General features: G+C 44.9%; 1 protein-coding gene across 2 annotated transcripts in view; it reads right to left on the reverse strand.

Annotated features, from left to right (window-relative positions):
- LOC311265910 (ephrin type-A receptor 3-like) overlaps nucleotides 1-17,694 on the reverse strand; it is a 92,290-nt gene that overhangs the window by 28,818 nt on the left and 45,778 nt on the right. For both annotated transcript variants that reach the window (XM_084368028.1, XM_084368027.1), the window contains exons 7-10: nucleotides 14,959-15,294; nucleotides 13,918-14,030; nucleotides 12,209-12,371; nucleotides 9,254-9,362 (exon numbers count right to left, since the gene is read on the reverse strand). In XM_084368028.1, the coding sequence (XP_084224154.1) occupies nucleotides 9,254-9,362; nucleotides 12,209-12,371; nucleotides 13,918-14,030; nucleotides 14,959-15,294 (721 nt within the window). The remainder of the gene's footprint in view (nucleotides 1-9,253; nucleotides 9,363-12,208; nucleotides 12,372-13,917; nucleotides 14,031-14,958; nucleotides 15,295-17,694) is intronic.

Genomic DNA, 17,694 nt, shown 5'->3' on the forward strand with positions numbered 1-17,694 from the left:
TTGCATATCAATTTACTTTTTAATATAATACTCTGTCACTCGAGACCCATTTGTCATTCTGCTAGCAAGCTTGCACCTTCATAGAAACTCCATCCATATATTATCGCCGCCGTGGCCCCTCCCCCCGTTTTTTCCCCCTCTCTTCCTTTCACTTGCTGCCCTTTATCTCTTCGGGGTGTTTCATTCTTTCTTGTTTCTGCCTTTAAGTGAAAACATTCCCTTGTCCAATAACCCACATCCTCTTTTTCTCCTTCTCTTTCCATCCATTTATCCCCCCCCCCCAACAGGCCTCATCCTCCTCTGCTTCTCTTTTTCTTAGTGTTTTTTTTTGATAGAAAGAGTGGACACTAGGAGCTGGAAAGAGTAAAAAAAAAGGGAAAAAGAGAGAGAGAGAGGTGGGGAGGGAGATGGAAAAAAGAGAGTGCTGACAGGCAAGAACGCACAATGGGGGTCCAAGCCTGCATACCAACTAACAAGCAATCAGATGGAGGGGAAGAGCGAGGGGAGAAGCGGGGAGGCAGCCATAGGAATAGAAACTTGAAGGTTAACATAAGGGAAGTGGGCAGAGAAAGAGGGGCTGGGGTGGTGGAGGGGGGCATGTTGTGTGCTGCAACAATGGGAGCTGGAGATAAAGAGAAAGGAGACATGTTGGGAGAAGAAAGAGCGCTAAATAGAGAGAGAGCGAGTAAAAAGGGAGGCAACAAAGAGGGCAGGACGCTGGCTACATGTGCAGGAGAGGGGATGGAGACGTCGAGGATCAAGAAGGACGGTGCCACAACAAAGTACAGCACTGTCAGCATGTAGGAGAAAGGATAAGAGAGTTGATCGACAGATTAGGAGTTGATGACAAAGAGAAGAGCGTCAGCAGGAACGAGCGAGAGAGAAAAAGAAGTGACCCAACCACGATAAACAGGTGGTGGTAACCCAGAAGAAGTGAGGACGGACTTAAAATAAAGCTCAAACAAACGCTAATGTCATGTTCTTTCATTGTCCCACAACAAGGAAGCTAGATTCTGTCCCAGCATGCAGAGACACCTCGCTGCTCCGTCACAAGGCCAACACAAGAGAAACAAACTCACTCAGATTCACTCAGACAGCTCAAATATTCAGTCTGCTTTAAACTGGGAAGAAACCAGAGCACACAGAGGTCAAGGTACAGAGACTTTAGCCCAGAACAAGGGCTGGGCGATACAGGTCAAAATCACATCTTGTTAATTTACACTAAACACTGTGAATCTGTGTTTTCTACAAAGTGGGCTTCATGTTCACTTGTAAGTCAAAGCAGCATTTGAGATGTCACAAGCACTTTTATTAAAACGGACTGTTTTTGAGAATAAACAGCTGCACACCACGTCAATGAAAATAAAAAATAAACAGCAGGGCTGTATGCTGTGTGATTTCTTTTATTATAAAAGTTATGTAAGCACAATGCACGGACGGAGAGCGTTATATACGTCTTGTGTATGAAGTGTCTGAACTGTCACTGACCTCTGTTTTTATAATTACATCTGTCATCCCGGCGCTGTCTCATCTTCACACCATAGACTTCTACTATCGATTCACTCCGCACGCTAACAAGCGTCTCACCCACACAGCGCGGAGCTGCATCACACAGGTGTTGTATCTCCCTCAATAGTGCGGGGAAGCTTTTGAGCAAGTGGGTGCAGAGAGTGTGAGAGAGGTGAGATGCGAACTGGCATGGCTTTACAGAAGAAACAGGTTTTTAAATGCTGTTCTCTCATCCTCCATCCGTCCTCTATCTCAATTGAAAAGACATAAATAAGCCTGAAAGAGTTGATATACCAGCCAGCACTTGTGCAAACATTGATATCCTTCCTCCAGTCATCAGGGGAGTGAACTCTTTTGCACTTTCTCTGCACATTTCCAATAAGAACACGGTGAGTCCGCCATGTTTTTATACAATTTACAACTATGATATTTTACATTTTTTACATATGGGAAATAATGAACAGCCCTCCCACGTCTGGCCACCTCTGGCTTATAAAACTCTAATTCTTCATGTCTCAATAGGCGCAAAAGCCTATGTTGAATCTTGAGTCAGGAGATCTAAAGATACAGTAGTTGTATGGAAACAAGTCAAAATGCAGTTGACCTGTATCCTGTATGAAAAGCCCGGCGGTGCAATCTTCTCAAAGGTCGTCTTAAAGATTTAAGCAAGCCGCCTCCTTCGTCCTGATGTTGTCACTATTATGCCAAGTCTTCATTTATAGGTATTTCAGCCTCAAGCTCTGCTGCTGTTTCCATTTCCCCCCTCAGTCTGACTCCAGGCTGTAAGGAGCGAGAGACAACATCTCCTGCACTGAGTTTGTACTTCCTGCGATAATCAAAAACTGCCGCCCAGTCATCCTGCTGTCGTTCGAGTTCGCCGTGGAATTAAGAGAATGACCCCCGTCAGACACAGATGGGATCAAATGTATTTAAAGTCTGCAGTTCACAAAAGTTCTCCCTTAAAAAAAGTGTCTGCCGAGCCACTGAAGTCCCTGTGTGGATCAGAGAGGAAACAAAGTAAAGGTGGAAGCAGAGAAACTGAGTGGGGGAAGAGCGGGAAAACAAAGGGAACACCTGGTGACGGAGAGGAAGAGGGAAGCATGGAGGAGATCAAACGAGGGGCAGGACAGGATAAAAAGCGCGAGGCGGAGAAGGAGAGGAGAGTGAGAAGAGTAAATATGGATGTGCGAATAACCTTGAAACAAAGTTGGACAGAAGAGACGGGCCGGGCGCTGACAGAGTTGTGCGTGGACGATGATGTGAATGACAGAAGGCGAGATAAGAGACCGTTTGAGTGAATAACCTTGGACTAATGTTAACCTGAGACGTGAGGAGAGCTAATAAAGTGTGTGTGTGCAGTTCTGAGCTGCCTCGTATCGCCCGGTTTGTTTTATATGACCGACCACCTTTTATAGGATTAGAGTCCCGGCTGCCGGCCGGAAAAGACGTGGAGTGGAAATTGATACACTCGGAGACAAGGTGGAGTCAGAGGGGATCATTCATTCAGAAAAAAAAATACAACGGTGTCTTCCTTTCCTTTCATTTCCTTTCCTTCACACTCCTTCTCTTCCCTCTCCTCTCCTCTTTCATTTCCTGTCCCTGCACATTATTTTTCCCACCGCCTAATCAGAATGACTAGAAAAATGAAATCAGTAAATCATTAGTCACCCCTCCAGCATGACACAATGAAATGACACCAACCACTCCTCCGATCCCACCTCACACACACACACACACACACACACACACACACCCTGCTGTGGGTATCTGCTCTCATCATTACTTGTGATAATGGTGATTCCATTTAATATCAAGCTATTAAATAAAAAATAATTACTGGGAATGAAATCAATGGATTAAATTCAGTCTCATTATTTCACAGCAAAATTAGGCCTCGTTCAGCGAGCCGAAAAACAAAAGGCTTTCACTGCTCGGCTGCTAATAAACTATGAGTGTAATAAAAGCTGATTGTGGATAATTAATTAAGAGTCAAAACAGCATGACAACAAAAAAACTGACTAAAACTCTGGGTGATGTAGGGAATGAGTAAGATTTCTTCCTCTGGCCGCCTCCCTCTCTTCCCCTCTCTCATCATCATGGCGGTGTCTGGCACCGGCTCAGCATTCTCTGACCACACTGTAAAAAGATTTACTCTGCCCGGGCTAATTATTAGGAAGGGGAAATGATTAGCTGAAGAGTTATGACTAATAAATCTGTCCATGTTTCATTAACACCCTGTTTGGAAACATTTCATTTAGCTCCCGCTCATTAAAGAGAGTGGTAATGAAAGGAGGAGAGGGGAGGAAAGGAAAGGGAAGGAAAGGAAAGGAGGGGAGAGGAAAGGAAAGGAAAGGAAAGGAAAGGAAAGGAAAAGGGCTGCAGTAATTGGTGTAATGTAGCAGAATTTTTAACAACCTGGTGAAAAGGTCAAACGAGAGAGGACGGAAAGAGAAACGGGAGCATGACATCTGTATCATTAAGTGAAGTGTATCTTTATATTTGCTAACAGATCGGTGTGCAACTAATTCCCCTAATGATGTTACTGCGCCGACGGGACTTGATTAGGTCACGATCGCTTCCGTGTGTGCGCACGTGTGGCTCCGACAGAGCTCCTCAAATGTGCTATAAACTTTAAAAAAACGCAACCAAAACAATTTGTCTGGTGTTTACAGGACATTTGATCAATCCCACTCGAACATCTGCTCATTTGCATAACGCCTGTGTGAAATAGTTTTGCACCTGCGGCAACTGGCTGCTATTATTACTGCACCGTTCGCGAGCTACTTTCGAGGCATTCTTGCAGACAAAGCTGTATTTCGGCTACACCCTACAGCTTAGCAGCATTAATTGAAAGCACCGGCATCCAAGCAACACATACAAATCTGTCTAATGATATTACACACATCGTCGTCGTCGCGTCGCACGCACGCACACGCACGCCTCCCCGTGCTGTTTTGTTTCAGATCGGCATACACAGGATCTCCAGGCAGCCAAATCATTATTAGTGCTATTATCGAGCAAACAGACCAACACCACCCACAGGGGAGGAATGCATTGGCTGATTTCTACCTCCGAATTCAGCGTTATTACCGATTGGCAGCATTTTTTCTGTCTCGGGTTTTTATTATTTTGTGGCGCAAAACCAGTTTTATTATTCTTTCCCAAATCTGAGCTTGAAAAAAAATATAAATAAAACCCTCACAGACTTTTCTTACTTTAAGCCTTTGGTGTTTGCAATTTCAATTTCTCACATCTCCTTTGAAATCCGAACATGTAAGCACACACACGCATTACACTCAATTAGTGTTTTTCAGCTTCTCACAAGCCTCTTTCTCCCACCAACCTCTTAACTCCTCTCAACAGCATGTTTTCATCAGCACACGCTCCCCCTCCTCCTCCTCCTCGTCCTCCTCCTCCTCCTCTCCTCTTTTGTGTCATTAAGTTTTTAAGAATAACCCTGGGCTGCACAACAGATGCTGCGGAGGTAAAAGAGCTTACACGCGCGTCGACAGGACGTGCTATTGTGTTGAAAAGGTAAAGCTGTTACCGCTCTCTAATAGTGAGACTGAGAAGTCTTTCTGCCAGAATCAGCCACGCTACAGTGACATCTCACTTTCCTTTGCGTGCCTCTCTCTCTCGGCCTTTCGCTGTTTATTATTCAAAAGTCTCCTCAGAAAAGGTTGTTTTTCTACAAAACTACGCTTGTGGGAACGGTCTTTGGAAAAGGTTTTTCTTTCTTTTCGGCGTGGGTGAAAACTGAACCACCCTGCAAGATGGAAATCAATAGATTTTTTGCTTGATCTTGTGCAGCAAATAACAAGAGGGTCTTTCTTATTTTTCACTAGGTATCACATATTAATCACATATTATTATTTTAAGATTTCCCTGAACAGATTGCCGCCCTTCACTCCCTGCTGAATATCTCCAGCGCCGACAACAGATGTACTCAATAAAGGCGGACTTTGAGACACACAGCACATGAGACGCCTTTTTAAAAAAAAACCCAGAAGAAACAGGCATCTCATAGACGGAACAACTTCACGCTGACTTCTCACCGAAACTCCCACATTAAAAACACGAACGTCGAAAAACACACGGGAAACTGGCGCGAAACCAAAGCCTGCAGCTATCCGGCGAAGAAGAGGGTTGTAAGGCTGGAGAATCATTAGACTGCAGACAAAACACAGAGACCACGCAACACACACAGATGCTGGGAGGCAGGAGCTGTAACGTGTTTAACAAGGAGTGGGAAGAAAGTGAGGACCGAAGGGAAGAGCGCCTTTTGAGTGAAAGGCCATCTGCTGAATCCATAGCTATGCCAGTCGCTTGCTAGCGTCCCATCGCTCGCACCTGCCAGCCTGCCAAAGCACCCTCAGGAGGACAAAAGCACCAACTTCACACGCAGACACACACACACTCGCACACATACACTCGCTGAGCGCTAATGGCACGCACGCAGCAATAACCGGTGTGATTTGTCAGCGCCGTGCTGCGTCTGAGGAGCTTTTCGACGTTTTTCCATGTTTCCCCTCCTGCGGTAACAATAGCATAACAGCACTTTGTTAAACGAGAACAGGACAGAACAGAACGGCCTGCAAATCAGCCCGTTTATGAGGCAGAGCTGCTCAGTAGCCTGCCAGCGAAGGCTGCAGGGAGTGTGAATGTGCCTGTGAGGGTATGTGTGTGAGTGAGAACGACTGAGAGAGAGACTGTGAGCATAGTTTCTTTATAGTTCAGTGATAAAAAAAACAGTCTTATCAGGGTGTTTTAAATGTTAGGGCTGTCTCAAATACCATTTTTCAAGTTACCCATGGAAGAAGGGTGAATTTATTTTAACCAAACCATGATTTCCTAAACCGAACCAAGTGTTTTTGTTGCCTAAACACACAAAGAAATGTTGTTTAAACCTAACCAAGAAATGTTGTCATCTAAACATAGCCCAGTATTTATGTTACGAGCCACAACGGCTTGTTCGATCGCCTTTGTCGCTTTCTTTTTCTTTTTCCTGCAACAACATTAATTATGATGCTCCAGGAACAACACCAACACGGCGATGGCAGATCGACCACTTTCCTCTATACGTTGCTATTATTGTAATTATGAGTGTAATGAGAGGCGAGGACGGGAGGGAGGGGAGACATCAGCCACTGTCCCCGCCTCGAAAGTCTATAGTCAACTTCACGAGCAAGCAAGTGGTGAGCAGCTGCGAGCGCGGAGGCGCCGTACACGTTGGACCGCATTTGTTCGAGCAGACTTTCTCCCAAGATGGTTTTAACGTGCATGGGTTTTGAGACTACTAATACACCACAGACAAGCTCTGTTTCTCGCTCTCTTTGTCACTCTTTTGCCTACTCAACGTCTCCTCCCTTCAAATACTGGTTCGAAAACATGGACTATCATAGCAATGGTTGACGCTCTGAAGGTCTGAGGTCAGCCCTACAAAATGTGGTCAGGATTGTGGATTCAGTAGGTGAACTAGGTGTAAAACAAGCCAAAAAAAGCTCTCCAGCGCTTCTTTCCAGTCCAGTGATTATTGTGGAAATGATTTAAACAGCCGGCATTTAGGGAGAAAAAGGGGCCTTACAAAATGTCTGGTGGGAAATCATTTCAACCCTGGCTGACTCCCGGTGTCAATTTCAATTCCAATTTAATTTGTCCAACACTGGACGGGTCTCAGCAAATACATCAGATTCTCGATACGTTACGGAGGGGTTTCATCCAAATGTAAATCTCAAGAACGGAACAGGAAATGAAAGCCTGAGAGCCCAAGACGGGTCGAAATGAAGAGAAAAGCAGAAGCGGAGCGAGAGTGCCGGACAGAGTGAAGAGAGAACAGTGAGCGGAGGAGAGGAATGGACTGATTGATGGATAAGACGGGAGGTTAAATGGATGAAAAAGGGGAAGGTGTAGACTTCAAGAGAGAAGAGAGACTCATCCTGATTCTTTTAGATTCCTCCCTGTTCCTCCAGAACCTGAAGTGTGACACTCCTATTGCACCTTACAGTGCAATCGCCCACCCATCATCTCTCCCGCTCTTCCTCCTCCTCCTGTCTTGTAATCCACCTTTTCATCTTGCACCTCTCCCTTCTTCTTCCTTCTTTCTTTATGCCTCTGGCTCTCCTCCTCCCTCCATCAATCTCCTTTTCTCTCCATCTCTCTCAAGCCTCCGCCTCCTCCTCCTCCTCTTCCTCTCTATCTCTCACACCATCGCAAAATGTAGCTCTCTAGTGGCGCAAACAATATTTCAGATGTACCCCCCTCCTCCTCCTCCTCCTCCTCCTCTTCCTCCCGCTGCAGTCTGTCATTCCCACTGCCTATCTGCTCTAATACGTTCTCAATTTATCCTCCACTCGTGTCTCTCCTTTACCTCGCTTCTGTCCATCTCCCTCCCCCCCTCGAGCTCTGTCCCTCCCTCGTCTCCCTTGTTGTGATGCGGCTTTGATCCTCGCCTCATTCCCCGGGTACAAACACACATCCCCCCCCCATCCTATGTGCACATACACACATTTTGACAGATGTACAGATGTTGTTTAATAGAAAGCAGTAATCAACACTGCCTTCTCCCAAGCGTCCCTACCTCTAAACGGGAGAAGGATAGACTGAGACAAAATGGGAGAAAGAAGAGGAAGGGAGAGAGACCTGGAATTGATGGCGGAGCATCGACCCTTGTGTAAAAACCTAGTTAACACCTCCCCAGCCTGTGAAACCTGATTAGTCAAGTGTGCGCTCGTGTCATCGTGTGCACTTTGTTTAACAGGTTGTTTTGCTTCTTACAGACCTCATAATTCCCGTCTGATTAAAAAAATGTTGATGTGTTGCCATCGGCGTGTGTCGCACAGCACAGTCTCCACTGATTACATCCCTCCTAGTCAATAGTGAATAGAGCACTCAGCCTGATAAGCAATCACCTGAATCAATACTAATGTTTTTAGCGTGTGTACATCAGTGTGTGCGTGTTTGCGTGCGTACGTGCGTGTGTAGTTCTTAACATGTGGCTAATCTAGTCGGAGCTCATGGAGGATAAACATTTAGTTACAGGCACGGTAAATCACAGGCTGTCATCCCCTTTTCTCTGTCTCCTCTCCTCTCCTCTCCTCTCCTCTCCTCTCCTCTCCTCTCCTCTCCTCGCCGTTGACCCTTTCTTCTTCCATCCAAAGAGCCCCTCTCCTCGCTCCGATCCTTTCATCTTCTCGCGTCTCGACCGACCGCCATTCTTTTATTTTTCCTTCCTGCCTCTCATCTCCCTTCTCCTCTTTGGCCTTCTTTTGAGACGGAGCATTAACGGCAGCCTAACCTTCAAAGACGGTGATCATAGGGAGTCCGTGCTCTTCACATACAAAATAACACAGCCCTTTAGTTGGGCTTTGGCTGGCGGTGTGTAAATGTCAAAGATGGAGGCCCCGCTTTGGCAGACCACCATGTGATCCCCTCACAGGGAGAGGCACGGAGATGTGAAGTGGGAGATGTGTTGCCGAGCCACACTTCACCTCTGTCCCATCTGTGGTTCATGTCAAGGGGTGACACTTACTAATATAAGGTGTTTTGGGGCCTGCCGACAAGCAGTTTGTAACGCGTGCATCGAACGTTACGTGTGGCGGTTGCTCTTATAATTAAAGTTGGCGTCTGCTTCAAAGGCTGAACACTCGCAAGTCATTCCTCCACACAGTAAACACTGTTTATTACATGGTGTCAGAAGTACGAGGATGGCAAAGCTCACAGTGATCACGTTTTTTTCGCTCCTTACCTTCCGCTGACGACGAAGCAAGTCACCAGGAAGATGAGGAGAACGATCCCGCCAGCGATGGACACAGCCAGAATAGTGGACTGGTTAGGGTCCCCGATAGCGAAAACATCTGTATGGGGGAGAGAGAAAAGGGAACACAGTGGATTAATAAACAAAAGCATGGAGGAGGACGGGTAGAAGCTTTCGTGGGGAGAAGAGATGAAGGGAGGCTATGAGTAGAAAAGACAGCAAGGTGAGAGTGGCAGAGGAGAGACGGAGAGAGAATGAAATATGATAGCTATAGAAAGGGAGATAAAAGACAGAGGTTGAAGGAGAGAGGAAAAGAGAGAGCAGCAAACGAGTAAAAGAGAGCGGGAGGAGGTGGATTGAATAGTAAGTAAGGGCCTTGATGAAAAGCGCTCTCTCTCCCCTCCCTCTCCCTGCATTGTCTATGTATGAGAGTGGACGTGAAAGCCATTCCCATTCGGCCCGCGCTGTCCAAATGGATATGTTAACATCGCACATAACAAGGCTACCGCCGAGAACTTTCTGCAAAGACGCATCGATTTTTACGCCACACCAATCGAGCCATTACTCAAAACAAATACCCCATTTATCAGGCTTAGCTAAGCATGAGCGGGCACGTGTGGCTCTGTGTGTATGTATGTATACAGTATACGAGTGTGAGTGTGTGTGAGGCAAATGAATGCCCCGAGGCAGGTGCAGATAAGCATTGATCTCCTATTACATTCACTCGCGCACACGTACGCACCCTTCTTTAACGATCAATCGGATTGATCTGATTAGATAACCTTGATATGATTGTCACAGGGTCAGCTGCAGACGGCAGGTTCGGTGTTTTACAGCACCCAACTTGAACATGAACGCCCCGCGTGGAGGCCCAGTCGCAATCATTTTCAAGTCACATGATTGAAGGTCCAGCTTTGAGTTACTTTTATTGATTATTGAATGATTAGTAGGCTAATGTGTGCCCGCTGTTTGCTACAGAGACAATCTATAGCGCAGTGCTATACATTATCTGATTTATCCCCCTCTGCCTGCCTGTCTGGGAATCAATGTTCACTTTGAAGAGCACATTATGGGGCCTCTAAAGCAGCAAATCCTCCAGCACATAATGATGCGATAATGAAAGAAGATGACAAAGTGATGAGTGACAGGGAGCTTTGAAAACATCATGGAAAAGAGATACGGCATGGTGAACCCAGAGCTGGATCCAACCCAACATATATTTATCCTTTGTGTCTCGCCCTCCTCTTCCCAAAAGTGTAAAGGCCTCTGCACACCGAGTCCTTTTTTTTTTCATATGCAGAAACTTTGCTCACTGAGTCCGAAGCATTAATTATTCCATTTGTTGCATAAATTCACAATAAAAGACAAGATAGAGTCGTCAAGCAGTGAGGATGATTTCTGTGGTCCTCTCCTCGACTGAACAAAGAGAAAGAAAAGATCGATTCCAGGTGATATTTCAGGATGTCGGCGGTCCAGTTTGATACACTCCTAGCTATACTGGAACCGCACATCACAAGTGAAGACCAACACATTTACATTTACGCAAACCAGTTGATCCTGAACAGCTGGCAGTATGTCTGTGGTAGGGACACAGAGTTTCAGAGACACAACATGAGGTAGATTTATTTTTAAACGAGCAGCAATGTCGGCCGGAAAAACCAGACTTGCTGTGTAAAGGCTTTAAGTACAGAAGACATTTCTATGACCACATTTAGACGCGCTAAATTATCAGGGTTTTGCCCTTATTCTGAAAAAAGACAATAATTCTACTAGGCTGTTTATATGGATAATGATAATGAATATTCCAATAATACTCACATTTACATGCAGCCCTTCATACTCCGATTCACAAACACAGCCTCCTTCTCTCAAACATTCAACGTAGCATAATAACTTGTTGATTTAAAAGTAGGTTTGGTTTTTAATGCATGTACTGGATCTCTACCCCAGCCTTGCAAACTCCAACACAAAGAGGTGTAGTGTACTGTATACATGTTGAAGATTGCTCCAAAAACCTTAATTATATCGTCATATCCCACATGGGAAAATGTTTCATTTTGAATTAGGCCTATAATTTGGGATATCCAAAGAGAATCTGCTGCTTGCATGACCCGTACCACATTCAGAATATTGTCACATTCGGAAAATAATGAAATATTTGTGTGCATGTAAACGTAGTCAGTCTCCTTTAAGCAGAAAAGGAAGCTCTACACAGATGATTCTGGAAATTGGAGTCATCCAGGAGATAAGATGTCTGCTCAGGTTTAAATGAATGCACCGGATGGCTTCAGGATACCAGAGGTCGCTCTGTGTTTCCATTCTGTCTTTTGAAATTCTTGTTTGAATGTCACAAACCTCCTCTTCCAATTTTTAGATTTCAGTCGTTGCTGTGAATCCAAGCCTTCACACTCTTGCGATGCGAGTTTGCACTTTTGCTTTTCCCTTCATTGTTAAATTGGGTTGTCTCCTTTTTACCTGATACACATTCAGGGAGTCTTTTAAGCCACTGGTTCAGACCTGCACAGTGACAACCTGCGAGTCTGCGGAGGTTTTTCTGTTTGACAACAGAACTGAAGAAACCATTCGGATGAAAAGTGAGCTATTTTATAACCATCTGGTGGATTGATTTGACAGCAGGAGGGATGACAGACTCTGCCTATTCTGTGGTATTATAGTCAGAACTCTTTGCGCTGCAGTTAATCTTTGTCCTTCTCGTTCACCTCTAATTTGGATGTGTTGTGTTGCCGCTGTCGATTGCTTTTAAAGAACTAGCACATCACTATTCAGTGCAGCCAATGCCTGCTGTTCCAATTTTAGGCTTAATACCACAGAGACATGGCAAAGGGAAAATAAATCCAGCAATCCAATTACATAGAATAATAAAGAGAAAAAATACAGAAAAACTCAAATCACGAGTGAACAAATGTGCATTATTAATCTCTTTACCTTCATGGCTGGTTTCCAGTTCAATCTCTCCACCGTAGCTCCCGTAGCCCCCGTCGGTTCGAGCCCTGACCCTGAACACATAGGTGGTCCCCGGCTTAAGCCCGTCCACTGTCATCATGTTTGAGCGGGTCTTCAAAACTGTGTAGTTCTGCTCCCGCTGATTCTGGAGAGGAGGAAAGAGCAACAGGAGAGGATTAAATACTGAGTTCAATGGACAGTGAAGTGTCAGAGAAACACGGCGATTGTGAATAATATAGGACTGAAATTATAGATATAGATTAAAGGGGTGTATAAAGAGCCATGGGTCTTAGTATCAGGAGAGACTGAAAATAACAGAAACCTTGAATGGTTCAATTTAAAAGTCTCCAGAGGCCACGATCAGTACAGCTCACTAAGTTTTCATTTGTTCATCGCTGGACCATTTGCTCGCATTTATACATGAGCGTCTGTCAACTCCCAAATCTTATCCTCTTTACACATGGGGGCAATATGTGGTTACTCCAGTCTCGCTTCACTTCGTTCCTTGACTACCTTGTAGGTGTGTGTGTGTGTGTGTGTGTGTGTGTGCGCACGCACAAATTTGTGTGTCGGAGGATGAATAAAGAATAAGTGTGTCTGTCGGTAAGCTGATTCCCTGCTGAGAGGCTGATACTCTGCCTAATGGAAGACACTCTACAACACGGATTAACACTATTTTACCGCTAATGCCTGCCAACACACACACACAGGCTTAATTTCATCACCTTGTCCGTGTTTTACGAGGTGTGTTCGACAGATGTGTGGTTAATTGGCTCGGTGTGAGGGATGCGGCGATGGAGATAGAGCGATAGGAAGTGAGACGGAGAGAGATTGATGCTTATGCTCAAGTCATTCCAGATATGCCCGCAGGCTTAGCCCCTAGACAACATGATGAAGAGGCTAAGAGGGAAGAAATATGTTGCACCAAACATGTTAAGGGGTTTGCTCCAGAAATGTAGAACTGCACTTAAAGGTCCAGTGTGTAGGAGTTAGTGGCATTTTAAAAAATTAGATTAGAAGATTGATACCACTCTCGTATCTGTAGGCTAAACATGAGGCTACAACCAGCAGCTGGTTAGCTTAGCTTAGCACAAAGACCGAGCAGCTAGCATGGCTCTGTCTAAAGCAAGCTAGCTAGCTAAAACCTGCCTACCAGCACCTCTGAAGCTCACAAATGAACATGTTATTTGTCCTGGCAGAAACAAAAGTGCAAAAACAACAAATTGTTAATTAATGGGGGCCCTGTGCTCAGACTATTTCTTGGCTGGGACCAGTAACTTCCTGGAGTCTTCACTGGTTGTATAGCAACTGGTTATGATCAAGGTAAATCTGAAAATAACCCCTTTTTAAAATGCATTGACACTTTGCATTCTGGTTTTTTTGCGCATTAACCATTAACCACTAACCACCTGTAAATAATGTGTTAATTTGCTAAGGTAGGCTAATCAGCTGCTAGCAATACCTTCATATTTACCGCCAAAACACGACACTGGTATGGATACTGTCATTTAACCCTTGATGAAAAAGAAAATGCCTCCTAAAAATTGTCAAAGTATTCCTTAAAAAACAGCCTGTTTGTTAAAAAGTTAACACATCAGGTAAACTAAACTGACCTTCATGTGTAAAACTGGTGTTGTATCCCTTTAAAAATGACTTTGTGTGTGCTTGTGTGTGTGTGTGCTCTCTCTCACCTTCTCATAGTAGATGACCTCATACTCCACTATTGCTCCGTTTGGTCTCTCTGGACCCTGCCAGGCCAAAGTCACACTGTCCTTGCTCCGCCTCTCCTTCAACACGACGCTCACTGCAGCACAACAAAGAACCAGAGGGGAAAGCATGAGCAGCGAAGAGGTAAAGTTCAACCAAATGTGGGTAAACAAAACATGAAAAGGAGGCCGAGGGAGCGGCTGCGGGGGCGTGGAGAGAGATTTCAGAAGGGGTACCTACTGTGCTATAATGAGAAGACCCATATTTGAAGTGTGCATCCTGTAATTTTGCTAATGAGAGACCTTACGAGGTGTTTTCTACATGTGTGATCACAGGATCCTGTGATATGTGTACAGTAGGTGTCACGTGTGTGGTGTGCGACCCTGCTTGTGTTATTAATGTGCAACCCTGTGACTTCTGACATCGGGGCACATGCTCGTGTGGGCTAAGAGTGTGTATGCTGTGTGAGACATAGTGCAGTCGAGAGTAGCAAGTGTGACATGTGCAGCTCTTAATGAGGTTAACAGCCTACTACACCCCCTCACCTTCCCCCCTCCTGTTATTACACACACATCCATAGTACGAGGCCTATTAGTCATCCCCACCCTGTCATACACGCGTCTCAAACACAAATTTTCCCACAGTCCCACACTGTGAAAGATGCACGCACGATTATAAATGTGGAGGCAGAGGTGCAGAGGTGTCATTTTGTGGCATCAGACTGGTGCAGCACAGCAGTGATTTTACAGTTGCCATGTGAAAGTGCGAGACTATTTGTGAGCACACTGCAATCAGGAGACAATTTTGAAAAATACTCAATTCGCTATCCCACAGATTCTGAGTTCAGGCCGATGAATATGTTCTTCCCCGGAGGATTTTCTTTTCTTATCAGCCTTTAAAAGTGGATATCGGTGAAACGCTGCAAAATCCTTTTTTTCTCAGGGTTTTACTGCAGTTTAAATGCTAGAACACCCCGCCACACATGAGCATTACACTGTCAAAAGTGAGATTTAGTTTGCTCTCACCTGTCTGCGACGTAGTGACGTTGATGACTACAGTCCCTCTGGGCGTGGGACTCAAGTCCGACACTCCGTTCTGGCTCTCGACTGTGAAGCTGTAGTTGGAGTCCGGCTGCAGGTCGGTGACCAGCACGCTGGCTGATAAAAGACCAAACTGTCGGGGAACAAAGTGGACGCTGCTGCCGCATGGCGTGCACTTCCTGCCGTCACCCGAGCACTTCCTGCAGTGGAGGCTGTAGGTGATGTCTCCCCGGCCTCCTGTGTCTCTCGGCGGTGACCACTCCAAGGTGACGCATGTCTCGTTCACGGTGGAGATGGGGTTCTCTGGAGCAGATGGAGGACCTGAAGGAAGATGGAGACGTAAGGAGAGTCATTCAACCTGCCGGGAAATGACTGGAAGTGAAGTGAGTGAGTCAAAAGGTGCTGATTTTTAGGTTAATACTTTTACTTCGGGTGTACAAGAAAATGTTTACGTGCTTTTGTGTTCAAAAACCACAATTCTCATTCTGCCCTCCACAAAACAGTCCCACTGTTAAAAACATTTCTTTGAAGCACTATGAGTGTTCGAAAACTCCAGAGGATCACTCTAACGACGGAAAACAAATCAAATATTCATTTAACTAATGGGTAATAATTCAATACATGTCACACTGTACCCACATAACCAGAGCTACCCCGGCTGAGCTGCACGGCACACCCTGAACAACTCACATCCCTCTGCTGAGCCACCACAGCACGCCTTTATCAGCTCTCACTCATGAAAACCGACTGATGATTTTTTTCCCCAAATGTACATTCTGAACCTGCATTTTCCTCACGTTAATTACCAAACTTGGTGCGGTTTCTGTTAAGAACAGAATTCCCATTTATTCAATTAAAAATGAATGAAATGACTCCAGCCAGAGGGTGGACACTTAGCTCGATTAATGAATAGCTGTGGAGCGAACAGTGATTAAAAGAGCCTGGCTGATTGTTAATGTGACGGTATGTGAATATATTACACTTCTGAAGTTTAAATCCATCTTTAAAGAGAATTCACATGAAGTTAAATGGTCGACGCTCGACAGCAGGGAGGTTTCCACCATGCGAAGCTAACGGATGTGAGCGGACAATGATCTATAGAAAGTGCCCAGGGTGCTTTTCTCATGAGTCAGGTACATTTTATGATTTAATATGGCTCTGGACTTCAGTTAAAATGATTAGTGTAACAGAGTCCAAAAAGTGTGTCAGAACAGTAATCATTCTCAGTGCAGAGAACAGCGACACACAAACGCTCCTTATTCTACCTTTAGATGAAGTGTGTTCATGTTGATACATAGATTAAAAAGTCTGGAGTTAGCGAGAGAGGTCAGATTCTACTTTTACATGCACACTTTATTCTCACCCCTGCACATGTGAATATATGTACGTTTTATCGTGCACACTCCTGACGAAAGATGGCCAGAGAAAATTAAATTTGACACTCCCTGTTTTCTATTATGTGTGTGTGTGTGTTTGTGTGTGTGTGTGTGTGGATGGATCAAAGAGGTTATCAAGGAGCAGAGAGGAGCCAGGCATTACACAACTAAAAGGCAGCTCAGGGGCATTTCTTTAACAATATTAGGGATTAAAACAAATTTGAGTCTAAATTCAATAAAATTCTGTTTCGGGGCCATATTGAGCAGCTGATACCCAACTTGGATGGCGCTCACACACCCTCTGGCTGTCCCACTTGCTCGGTAGAAGATGTGTGGCGAACCAGCACGCATCAGCAACTGCAATCAGCCTCGCTGTTCTTTGTTTCACCCTGCCTTGTTGTTCTTTTATCAGATTTTTAATGAAGTGTGACGCTTTTTAAAGCTACTGGTTTGTGCAGACTCAACAGTTCCTCCCTTTAGTTCACGTTAAAGATTCCCATCATCAAACCAGACGAACTCTCTTAGTGTTTTGATCAGTGTTTTGTCAGTTCTGATCTAAGGGATGATGTGAGTAAAAAATCTGCGTATAAGTAGTTATTATAAAACCGTTCCTTGTCGCTAAAATTATCTTATTATCTAAGCAAAGTCTAGACTTGACTTAAGTGATACTATCGCTGGTTGTGTGGGGGTCATTTGACCCTCGGCTATTCCTGACTGAACCCTCATTTGTGCTGACTTCATATAAATGGAAATCTCGAGGCAGGAGCCGTCATGTTAAGTTAATTTGAGATTTATAGATCACAGGTGAGTAACAAACGGGATTCTTAAAACGTGCTTTAACAAGGTTTTTCACGCTCAGCATCTTTTACAAACCGAACGTGAGCACACATTAGAAAATGATGTTAAGACAAAGTTCAACACTAATTCAAAAACATTTCTCTAAATGAGGCCCTACAACTTTTGCATTGCAGCAAAAGCTGAGCCAGATTGAGCATTTTTGCCCGACAACCCTGTGTTTTTACTGGAGCCCTCTTCATTGGCAACCTCGCTGTGTCAACACAGTGGGCCTGTGTAAATACATGAGGGGGCCTCATGATGTCTGAACGCAGCCTTATTGTGAAGCAGATACAGGAAGTGCTGGCTTTGTCACCAACATTTGGGCCTTGTTTCTTTCATTGGCAGAGCAGGTTTAAATATTGTCAGAGAGGACAGCCAATCACACACCCCCATCACGCTAAGCCTTTACCAAACCGTTCCTGCTGTATGGAAACCATTTTTACGGAAACCTCTGATTATGGTCGCTCACAGCGCAGCGCAGCACGAACAGGTATCGCAACCGTATGGA

This window comes from Pagrus pagrus (genome assembly GCF_965226575.1).
Source record: "Pagrus pagrus genome assembly, chromosome: 12".
Taxonomy (NCBI): Eukaryota; Metazoa; Chordata; class Actinopteri; order Spariformes; family Sparidae; genus Pagrus; species Pagrus pagrus.